This window comes from Aquarana catesbeiana, linkage group LG02, assembly GCF_042186555.1.
Source record: "Aquarana catesbeiana isolate 2022-GZ linkage group LG02, ASM4218655v1, whole genome shotgun sequence".
Lineage (NCBI taxonomy): Eukaryota > Metazoa > Chordata > Amphibia > Anura > Ranidae > Aquarana > Aquarana catesbeiana.
Window position 1 is genome coordinate 758,960,050 of NC_133325.1, and position 12,344 is coordinate 758,972,393.

Consider the following 12,344-nt stretch of genomic DNA (forward strand, 5'->3'; position numbering starts at 1 on the left):
TTCAAAATATTTATTGATTTTCAAAAAAAAAAGGGGGTTAAACAAAACATGAGTCATAAAGATAGTTTAGACATATCAAATATAGACGGACCCCAATGGCAAACTCTCAACCAGCCCCCCCTAACGCCCCCAAAAATTATAATTGGAAGCGTAGGTATTCATAAGAGGGAGCCAATACCTAAGTAATATAAATCCCTGAGGAAACCTACCCTCTGGGGTCCCAATTGCAATTAAAACCAACAAACTATCTGCGTGTTGAAGCAAAATAGACAAACAAGTAGGTGAGAAAGAGAAGTTGAGAGGGGGGGGAGTAGAAAAGAGGAGAGGGGTATAGAGACGAGAGCCCTCCCACGGGAGGGAACCCCATTACCCCCAAGACAGTCAGAAGTATTATGTCTGCATTCCAGGAATCAAGGAAACACCAATGAATTTTGCCCAAGGCTCCCATATAGCTTCAAATTGTTCTTTGGAGTTGTTAAGAATACTGGCGAGCTTCTCTTGGGCCATGATCCAGGAAATTTTGCGGATCGCCGCCTTAAAAGACACTTTGGGTTGTTTCCAGGCCTTGGCAATGGTGAGCTTAGCACCCAAAAAAATAAAATTAATTAGTTTACGGGAAAGTTTTGGAGCCTTGGGCAAATTATCATTTAGGAGCGCCAATGCTGGGGTCTTTGGAATTTGGACATTAGTGATTTTTCTGATCAGGAAGAATATCCTGTTCCAGAATGTCCTCAATCTCGGGCATTCCCAAAATATGTGGGCCAGAGAGCCCCTAAGTAAACATCCCCTATAGCACTTGGGGTCTGCCAAGGTGAACATTTTGGCTATTCTGTCCGGGGAAAGGTACCACCTGGTAATGACCTTGAGACTGGACTCTATCATGGAAATATTCTGAAAGGTTACAATTTTTTTTAGTTATGAATGGTCAGTGATCACTGACTCTGTCCATGGTGAATGAAAGATTTACCGGTCCTTCCTTCGTACTCTATCCTGAAAGATCCGGGACATAGGGGGACCGGAGGAGGACAGGGGGGACCGGAGGAGCACAGAGAAGGACACTGAGGGGGGCCGAAGGAGGAGCATGGAGGGGGACCGGAGCAGCATGGGGAGGAAAGAGAGGGGGACCGGAGGAAGAGCACAGAGGGGGAACCGGAGGAAGAGCACAGAGGGGGATCGAGGGGTACACAGAGGGGGACACAGGGGACAGTCGGGGGTGATCGGTGCAACGGTGGAGGGAGTTACAAGCACTGATCTCCCTGTATAGATTTCAATAAAGCTGCTGAGAGCTGCGATGGAGGGGGGGAAAGGAGAAGCGGCTGTCAGCTGCTTTATTGAAATCTATACAGGGAGATTGGTGCTTGTAACTCCCCCACCGCTGCACCGATCATCCCTGACTACCCAGGTATCGGATTAGGCATAGGAGCAATTGCATGAGTACAAGTACTCGTACAAATGCTCGGTATCGCCACCGATACCGATATTAGTATTGGTATCGGTGAAACCCTAATATAGAGTATACACTATAAGGCCAAACATTTGTGAACACCTGACCATCAAACCTACTTTATGGCCAAAAGTACTGGACACCTCTCCAAATTATTGAGTTTGGGTGTTGTTAGTCAAGGGTACTCTTAATGCTACTGCATACCAAGACATTTAGAGAATGGTGAGCTTCCAACCTTGTTGGGACAGCCCTCCTCTGCTCCTGCTAGAGGTTCATGGCTTTATGAGTTCTATCCTGAATAACCTACAGCCTGCCCAGGGCCCTGACTGAGTACATTTAGGATGAACTGGAACACCGACTTTGAGATCTTCTCTTCCAACATCAGTACATGGCCTCACAAACACTCTTTCACCTGAAGTGACACAAATTCCCTCAAATGCTCTCCTAAACTTTGTTAAAACCTTCTTGGAAGCTTGGAGACTGTTAAGCTGGAAAAGGTGTGTGTGGGGGGCTGGGCAACTCCATGGCCATGGTTTGGGATGTCCAACATGCTCATATAGGTGTGATGGCCCCATGGCACCTAAAAGTGAAACTCCAGCTTTGGGAAGATTTCTGGTTGAGGCTAGTGGACTTTAATGGTACCGTAACAATTTAAGATACACAATTTAAGATACACGAGAGTATAAAACAAGTACGTTTTTATTTACCATCAACATGTTAAAACATACATATTGTTCTTATAACATCTTAGTATGCAAACAAAAGTTCCTGAGGAAGCAGTGAACATCCTCGAAACGTGTCGAGCATGCCAATTTAACTGAAACAGGGTGAACTGGTACTGCCATCTTTTTTCAGTTGTACCCCCCTTGATTGAATAGACAGAGATATGTTTTTAAAAAATATGTATGTTTCAACATGTTGATGTTAATTTAATAAAAACTTACTAGTTTTATACTCTCATGCATCCTAAATTGTTACGGTACCATTAAAGTCCACTAGCCTCAACCACAAATCTTCCCACTTTGATAGGACGTAGGTACCCCTTTCTATTTATTATTAAATTCTGGCACTCCAACTAACGAAACTCCAGCTTTGTTGAGGAAAAAAAAAACGAAAAAAAAAAAAACAGTTCCCTATGAGTCGACCATATAAACACCAAGGATTACTGATCCCAGAGGTTTGGGGGGACATGTAAGCATGAGACGCTGGATTGGAATCATGACTGAAGGAGGTTAATTACATTCAAGTGGAGTACAATGGTTCCAGTAAATCTACTCTCAACCCACATAGGTTACTCCATAGCTAGAGGACCGAGAGTTTGGAGTCTAGAAATAGTAAATGTAATAAGCGTTCAAGACCAAGGGACTTAAAGGAGTTGTCATGTGGCTTTTCACCTTAATGCATTCTATGCATTAAGGTGAAAAACGTTCTCTGCTGCAGCTGCCCCCCAGAGCCCTCCTTTTTCTTACCTAAACCCGATCGTTCCAGTGACGAGAAAGATCCCAGCAGCTCTAGCCGCTGGCTCAGGTCCTCATTGGATAGATTCATAGCAGCAGGAGCCAATGGCTACGTAGAGTGGAGGCTGTTGAACTAATGGAGCGCATTTATCACACAATATTTGACACTATGCATATCTTTGATCTGAAGTGGGAGAACTGCTCATCTTATGGTAATTTCTTGGGAAACTGACTATAGTATTTAGATATCCTACTTGGTGACAAATGTTTTGTTATGTATCCAAAAAAAAAAAAAAAAAAGAATTAAAAAGAGAGAGACAACCTTTTCTTTCTTTCGATATAACCTTTTTGGTTTGATTATTCATGGCTGTTCTTTTTCTTTTTAGTTGATTTAGTTATATAGGATGTACCTATTATCTACATTGCTTTATATATAGTCTGCATATGCTCTTAAAATCATTGACCAGAAGGACCATGTGCACCATCTAGTATGTAATGGACACTTGTATCATATATTTTGTCCTTAATGTCTACATCCTTCTTACAGGTTATCTTTGTAATGCTTTTTTATTTGTTCATCCAATAAAAAGCGTTTGTATTAAAAAAAATATTCAAGGCTCAAATATTGAATATTGTTAGGAGGACTTAAAAACAGCACAGTCACTAAAATTAATTACTGGAAGAATGAACAGTGAAAAGTACCGTATATACTCGAGTATAAGTTGAATTTTTCAGCACATTTTTTTGTGCTGAAAGTGCCCCCCTCGACTTATACTTGAGTCAAGCACTTTTCTGCAGCAAAAAATTTCATTTTCCGAACTGACTTTGGGGCCCCGTATCTCAGGGCCACTTGGTGCTAGGAACCCCAAATTTGGTGTGCAAACCCAGTGGAACTGGTACCACAACATATCCAAAGCTGAAGTTCCTATCTCTAAGTGGCCCCGAGATACAGGGCCCCAAAACCGGTTCAGAAAATGTCATTCTCTGCTGCAGAAAAGTGCTTGACATTTTCTGAACTGATTTTTGGGGCCCTGTATCTCAGGGCCACTTGGTGCTAGAAACCCCAGCTTTAGAAATTTTATGGTGCTAGTTCCGCTGGGTTTGCACACCAAATTTGGGGTTCTTAGCACTAAGTGGCCCCAAGATATGGGGCCCCAAATTCGGTCAACTGTGTCCATCTGCAGCAATGTCATTTCGGGACCCTTTGGGTTCAGAGGCCCCAAATTTTGGCTGCAGCTAGGGGGCATCTAGGAACCCTTAACTACCGAGTTTGAAGTTCAGGGGACCTATGGCTGCAAATGGGCACAGTGAGGCATGTAAATGGGCACAGTGATGCTGCAAATGGGCATTGTTGACCCTCTTTTCCACTTACAGAAGCATATAGTATATACGGTATATGGGATGAATATTAGCAGACGCACCCCTAGGGTTTGGGAGAAGCAGTAAATAAATTACATTAGAGGGGGCTAATGAGGTAATGACACTTGTGCGTGTATAAATCACAATATAAAAATGGAGTCCCCTTGTAGTAGGATCATTAGTTCTTGGTGCTGGTGATTTGGTGCGGTTACTTTTTTGGAGAAGAATGGAAATTTTGTATGGGATCTCCCTGCACAGGAAGTATTCTGCTCATCTGCCCAGTGAGGGGACAAGGTTCTTTAATACCCAAGGTGAAAAAGCCAAAGTGCATACGTGTTGTAAGCTACCAGCATAGGTTGCAGCTTCCCCAAACCAATACCCCCAATACCCCCCCCTCGCTTAGCTTAAGTGCCTTTTCCTACCCCTTAGCCCAACCCCGATTCTGCTACAGAGGTTAATTGGAAGTTTGGGACTAGTTTATGCTTTGCAGGATGCTCAAAAAAATTTACAGTGCTAGGCTCATGATGCCAAGAACATGTGGTGCCTGTATTAGTCTATTACTATACATTAAAGTGGATATTTATTCAGGAATATGACCTCCTTTTCTCTCCTCCCTCCCCCTTATACAAATGGAAAAAAGTGTAACAATATATCCTTTTTTACAATTTTCATTTTCTGCACTCTTGCCTGGGCGAGGATGATGTATTCAGTCTATGGGACCTGATAGAGACGCGCAGTGTGGCCTGTCCCATAGACCTGGCAGAGACCCATAATGTGCACTTCACAGGACATCGGTCTAAGATGGTGGGGTGGTAGAAGAGTGATAAAGAAGAACTTTAGAATGGAAGGAAAACATTGCTGGCATTTTATGGACTAGTCAGCTTTTTTTTTTAATATACATACAGGAACATTTATAAGGGGCTAAAATAACATTGTGGCTAGATAGAGTGATAGCCTTTCGTAGATGACAGGTTTACTTTTTAGAACTATATTGAGCTGTAGTAATCAGATATTGCATCACCGTGTTTATTATACTTACTAAATCCACACTGAGAAGCCAAGTAAAGGACAAAGCCATAAATGGCTCTCTCCGGTAGAGGAGACGGAGAATTCTCCACCATTCTGTTACCTATAATAAACAAAGCAGTATATAAATTATTGCCAGTACTGAGCGGGAGAGAGGTATGGACAATATGCACGTCATTTATTAAAGTGTTTTAAGAAACGGTTTATGCTGAATACCGCAACCTGGAGCTACCTTTAATTTTCTAGCTGTACTAAGAAAATATTAGCTGGGAACTTGCATGATCATATGGGCAACACCAATAGTTCTTCTAGTTCCTTTTCTAGACTTTGGTAAATGAGCCGCCCAATATACCCAACATTAATATTTGCAGCCTTTTACATCACGATAAATCTGGCTGTCTTCTGAGCTCTGATGACTGCAGAGGATAACATTGGCACTTGTGTCATTGCTGAAAGGTGTCCCAGGTCCTGGGCTCTCAATATCCTATATAAAGTTGCCACCTGTCCGGAATTCACCTGGACGGTCCGGGTTTCAAACTGCCTGAAACCTGGACACAATATGCATAATGGACCGGGGCTCCCCAAGTGATCAAGTACCACAACTACCGAGTGCATAGAGGTGCGCACGGGCCCCCTCCCCATACATGGACAGGAGAGAGGAGAAAGTGCTTGATCTGGTCCTCCTCCTCCCACCCCTACTCCTCTGTCTGCCCACCCACACTCCAATCCTTGGTGTTCTGTGCCTCAGAAAAGGGATGTGTGGTTTGGAAATTTGAAGCTCAGGAACGGCGGATACTTTGCGGATGAAAGGCGGCGATACCTGAGCCTACCATCCTTGGGTGAGTGAGCTCACCATTCAATGTCTGTGACTGAAGTCCCCCCCCCTCCTCTCTCCTGCCTCCGAGCGAGTGAGTACACAAAGGTAAGAGGGACTCAGTTGTAAGGGGGTGCCCTGTGGACTCTGATGTAAGGGGGAATTTGGGAACTCTATTTAAGGGGGAATGCTGGGAACTCTGATGTAAGAGGGAGATTTGGTCAGCAGAAACCTTCTTCCATCAGAGCTCTCCTTTACATCAGAGTCCACAGCAATCCCCCTTAAAAATAATTTTGCTGTGTGTCAGTAAGTGTTCGGATTTGGCTTGAAGAAAGGTGGCAACCCTAATCCTATAGCACTACCAAGAGTATTATATTGAGGGTTTTGTAGACTAATGCCACGTACACACGGTCGAATTTTCCGACAACAAATGTTCAATGGGAGCCTGTTGTCGGAAATGCCAACCATGTGTAGGCTCCATCGGACATTTTCCATCGGAATTTCCGACAAACAAAATTTGAGATCTGGATTTCAAATTTTCCGACAACAAAATCCGTTCTCGTAAATTCCGATCGTGTGTACACAATTCCGACGCACAAAATTCCATGCATTGCTCGGAATCAAGGAGAAGAGCCACACTGGCTATTGAACTTTAACTTTCTCGGCTCCTCGTACGTCACCGCGTTCTTGACGTTCAGGAATTTCCGACAAGATTTGTGGGACCGTGTGTATGCAAGAAAAGTCTGAGCCAACATCCGTCAGAAAAAAAAACATGGATTTTGTTGTCGGAATGTGCGATCGTGTGTACGCGGCATAAATATTACTGGAAAGTATAGCCTAAACACATATTGGTTTTAAATTTGGAAGCACTTCCTTCACATACCCTGTTTCCCCGAAAATAAGACCTAGCGTGATTGTCAGTGATGGCTGCAATATAAGCCCTACTCCCCAAATAAGCCCTACCCTGTTTTCCTGAAAATAAGCCCTAGCCTGAAAATAATACCTACAAGGACTTTAACTAGGGCTTATTTGGGGGGTAGGGCTTATATTGCAGCCATCACCGACAATCACGCTAGGTCTTACTTTCGGGGAAACAGGGTAGCTGGATTCTGGGTTTTGTTCTATGGCTTTCATACTCTCCATTCTTTCCATAAAATGGCTTTAACACTAAAATGCATCCAGCTAGTACCTTTACACACTTAAAATGTGTTCTCCAGCACCCCAGGGCAGTTTTTAAGGCAAATTTCAACCCTGTCCATGTCAAGGGCAACCTGTACCATCCTGAGCCTCTTTACTGGCCAGCAAAGCTGCCCATTATAGTTATGGGCCAATAGAAAATTGGAGGAGGGGTTAAGCCAATCTTTAGTACTGTGGGGGAGTGTCGACATTCACATAAGAAAGTGCCCAAGGATTCAGGTAGGCAGGAATACCCAAAATTAGTGGGTATGAACAGAACCAGAAACTATCAAAGAGAGACCTCAAAGCTGAGGGCCTTCAATAGACCGAAGAAGGCAACAGCTAACACTCAATCCACTAGATATCTGAAATATCACTTTTCATTGGTAAAAAGATAAAAGCAGCACTCCAACAAGCATTTGTTGCTGTATTTTTTTTTAAACCATCAGCAAAATAACTGCATACACTGTATCTCCACCCAAAGCCACAAACTCTTGGCATGTTCAGAACCATACAAGCAAGCATACAGCGGTGAAAAATGTAGAGGAAGTGTGGCTTTGGGTGGAGATATATGTATGTAGTTATTTTAGGCTGAATATATATTTATTTGAATTTGTCAACAGTACAGAGAAAAAGGAAAACATAGGTAGTGAACAGCGACTCTACAAAAAAGAAGTATAACACAATATAAATGTGTAAATATAGGAATACAAAATCGACAATGGGAAGAGTCATCTCAAAATGTAGCTGTGTCCCTTGATAGGACATCATGCTAGGCAGATACAGCAACTAATAATAGTCTATGGGTCCAATGGGGAACCAAGTAGAGAGGAATCAGAGCTGAACAAAAAGAAAAGAGAAGAAAGAGAAGAAAGAAAGAGGGGAAGCAACACCGGATTGTCAATTAATGAGCTATATAGTGACTTGTGTGCATCATCAAAGAATAAACTGGCCTGCCAAAAAAGGGGGCTAAATAATGTAGGGGGCTAAGGCCAGCAAAAGTGGTGTCCAAGAGATGGTCACTCTTCTGGGAGAGCACCGGGGAAGCAAGTTTTTAAATTTATCAGAGGCAGAATAATGCACCCAGATACCATAAAGTGGTAAATTTGCCCCAAGTTTCTTGAATCCATCAGCATGGTATCATTGAATATGTCCACCCAAAGGGACAAGGGATGCTTAGAGGTAGACTTTCAAAATCTGTTGCTATGGTATGAGTATGCAGTTATTTTGCTGATGTTTGAAAAAAATACAGTAAGAAGAGCTTGAGCAGTGCTGTGGATTTGGGTATATTCTTACATCACATTTCAGTGGACTAACATATAAAATTTAAAAGTGGTGTATGAATCAGTAGCAATAACAGTGCCATATTGGGATAGTCTAATGCTAGCCATACACACAAAGATTTCTCCATCCAGGCTAAACAGCACAGATGGAGGAATCTCTCCTGCCGGCTATTGTTGTATTCAGACAACCACAGAGCCCATAGCTGTCTGAATGCAATCACTGTTTGGCCAACAGTTTTCCTCCCAGCTCCTCAATTTTTCTGTAGAAGTTTGTTGGTCAGAGTGGTGCCAGCAGAGCCACCCACGGCTCAAATTTTGGATGATTTTGCAGAATCTGACTGAAATTTTAACGTGCATGGCCAGTTTTCCAATAGTGGAGAGTGAATGGTCTTAAAGTGGGGTTCCACCCAAAAGAAAAAACTACATGAAAAAAAAAAAAAAAAAAAAAAAAACGTGGATATTTTTTTTTTTTACTTACCTCTAAATGCCTGTTGCTAGGTGGTCCCTCGTAGTCTGCCTCTTCCAGTGCCTGGGCTGGTGACATCACTTCCCCCCTCGGCACAGGAAGGGCTCAGCTCTGCTCCCTCCCTCCTGTCAATCATCTGGTCCCAGGTGACTGAGCGGCCAATCACGGCACGTGACGCCGCTCGCGCATGCACAGTGGGTGCCAGGCTGTGAAGCCACAGCCCGGCGGTGCCCACAGTTGCAATGCCGGCGCCGCTGAATGGAGGGGGAGACGAGCGGGGCTTCGATCCCCCGCATCGCTGGACCCTGGGACAGGTAAGTGTCCAATTAAAAGTCAGCAGCTGCAGTATTTGTAGCTGCTGACTTTTAATTTTTTTTTTTTTTAATGGACCTCGGATGGAACTCCTCTTTAAGTTAGAAAGTTTAACAAGGAAAAAAAAAAAAAAGAAAGTTTAACAAGGAAAAAAAAAAAGTTTAACAAGCGAAATGCTGGATTGTTGCAAAAGTGTGTTTTAGATACAATCATCCTGTTACAGAAAGTAAAGATATATAGGTGGGAGACACAAAAGTGGCAGTTGCCACATTCACTGCAACACAAAGGTAATGAAATCATAACAGAGGAGTGATAGGGGCCTGAGGAAAGACATCATACCCTGAGTGCTATTTCCATCTGATGAACCTTCTGCCAAGTTCATCACTCATCCATGGCGCATCGTATGTGAAAAAAAAACACACATAAGGGCTTATTCCATAACAGTGGGATAACTGTATGCAGTGATCTTTTGCAACCAATCCTGGTTTAAAAATGAAAGGATATATCAACCCGAGAACCAAAATGTAATATATTGCACCCTACCAGTCTTTAGATGTGATGTCTGCTTTAGTTTTCTAAACAGTATTTTCAGCAATTACAGAAAACACATGGTAATCTTTCCAGAAATGCAATTTCCTTGTCACTTCCTCAATGCTGAACTAAAAGTTCAATTTTTTTCTTTTGTAAAATACTAATCCCATCTCCCCCATGCAATGGAGATGAAAAGAAGAAGACATGCTCGAAGTCCAGCCAGGGTGATAGTTGTGCCTCCCTCTATAGATACTGTGCAATGTAAAACATTAATGTTTTGGGGGCTAGTATAAAGGGAAATTTCACCACCCCATATGTGATTTTTTTTTAACATAAATCCCCTACTACCTATTTTGCTATGTTATCCATGAAAAGCAAACAGCAAAATTCTATAGTGATCTGCTCCTCTGCTGCTACACACCAAGTACCTCGCCGCCATCTTTCTCTCGTACATCATCAAGGGGCCGCCTGTCTATACCTGGTTCTTGCAGACGACCCCAGAAGACATGCTGAGGCGCATTATTTGTATAGAATTTGTATAGAATTTGTTAGCAGCAAAATAGATCCCCTGCAGCCAGCAACAATAGATACCCCGGCAACAATAGTTCCCTCACACAACAATGTCCCCCCCACAACAAAAATCCACCCCAGCAACAATAGACCCCCAGCAGCCAGCATCAACAGACTTCTCTCTCAACAGTAGATTCCTCTCAGCAACATGGGGACCCCCCAAAAATATAAACCCCCCTCCCAGCAACAATAGATTCTCCACCAGCAAAAATAGACCCCCACCAGCATAGTCGCTATAGACTATAGATCCCCCTGTGGCAATCATCAATAGACCCTCCAGCACATCCCCAGCACCCCTTGCCATTACATAAATTTATTGCTGGAGGTGCCGGAACTGCGTTCCCCCACTTTACCCCCGAAAAAAAGCCCTGCGCCAAACTAATGACTGATGGCTCCCGAATGGGCTTGCTTAAAAACTTTAGTTTGATCAGCAGTGCAGCCAATAGACTGCAGCACCGATCAGTGTATTCTAACAGTGGAGGAGTTCACCTGGCTACCCCGTCAGAATACAATGACTGAGCAGGGGGGTTTCCTGTGTCCACCTCGAATGTAGTGGATAGGATTATTGGTTCATTGTTTTTCACTCAGCCCGCTGACTAAACGAAAAAAAAAAAAAAACTGAGCCAAGTATTGCCAGCTTAAAGGGTTGTAAACCCTTGTGGTTTTTCACCTCAATGCATTCTATGCATTGAGGTGAAAAACCTCTTGCAGTGCAGCAACCCCCCAGTGCCCCTGTTTTACTTACCTGAACCCTTTCTTTCTCTTCTTGCCCAGGGGATGAGCACACCAGCTCTGGCCAGTGTCACGTGTTCTGATTGTCTAGATTGAAAGCAGCGCAGCCATTGGCTCCCACTGCTATCAATCAATGACGCGGGCGCCAGGGGGTGGGGCCAACTCCAGCATTCGTGTCTGTGGACGAAATGCTGGACTCGGGAGCGTGCCCGCAAGGTAACCCCCTCGGGGGAGCACTTCTCCTAGTTTGCCAGATTTGTGGCTCACAAAATCCCGAGTGGGCACAAGAATGTGTACATTGTGGAGCACAAAAACCTCACCCAGAACCTCTAGCCCCAGTACACGTCACCACACGAACGGTAACATTACCAAATCCTCAACACGGGGACCCACAGCATCCCAACGCGCCAACCGTGGTTAACCGCAATATGGCCATCTATACCTGGAAACCATGGTCGACAGACAAACTCCTGGCTCCGTGTCTATTTCTTTAAGGGTTAAGATTTGACAAAGCAATATAAACTTAAAAGCAACTCATTTAAGAGTTGAACCTAACAGGAGTTATCTGATGCGGGGAGGAGACGCAAGACCCGCTGGGGGACCCCAGAAGAGCATGATCGGGGCCCCTCTGTGCAAAACGAGCTGCAAAGTGGAGGTAAGTATGACATGTTTGTTGTTTAAAAAACAAAAAAAAAAACAATCCTTTACAATCACTTTAACTCCAGTCAAAATGTTTGGTTTTTGGTTGAGTGGAGAAAAGTAAAAAATAGAATCTACCATGAACCCATTGGGGGATCTTATTTAGTTGCTTCTTATATGTCAGAAACCCATAGAAAAAACTAGGAGTAAGTGAGTGCAGCCACCCTAGGTGTTATTTGCAGCATCAATAGATTGAAAATAAAGTGGAAAAAACAGGATTTTTTGTACATCGTAAAATCTCTTTCTCGGAGTTCATTGATGGACACAGCCTCTTCTTCATCCATAACCAAACAGCGTTTTATAGCCCCACCTACAGGAGTAGGACACTAGGCAGAAAAAAAGACTCAGCACCTCCTATGGGCAGTCCTCTCTGGACATAAATCCCCTTATATAGGCCTCCAGTCATTCTGCCTAGTGTCTTCAGGAGGATCCTGCACCTCAGGAAGTCTGCATTGAACCCATATAGGCGCTTGGA

The 12,344-nt window shown here is 43.5% G+C and overlaps 1 protein-coding gene across 1 annotated transcript in view; it reads right to left on the reverse strand.

Annotated features, from left to right (window-relative positions):
• The window catches only part of PIGP (phosphatidylinositol glycan anchor biosynthesis class P), a 65,981-nt gene that overhangs the window by 9,405 nt on the left and 44,232 nt on the right, over positions 1-12,344 (reverse strand). The window contains exon 3 of the mRNA XM_073617204.1: positions 5,300-5,389. Coding sequence (XP_073473305.1) covers positions 5,300-5,381 — 82 coding nt within the window. The 5' untranslated portion in view covers positions 5,382-5,389. The remainder of the gene's footprint in view (positions 1-5,299; positions 5,390-12,344) is intronic.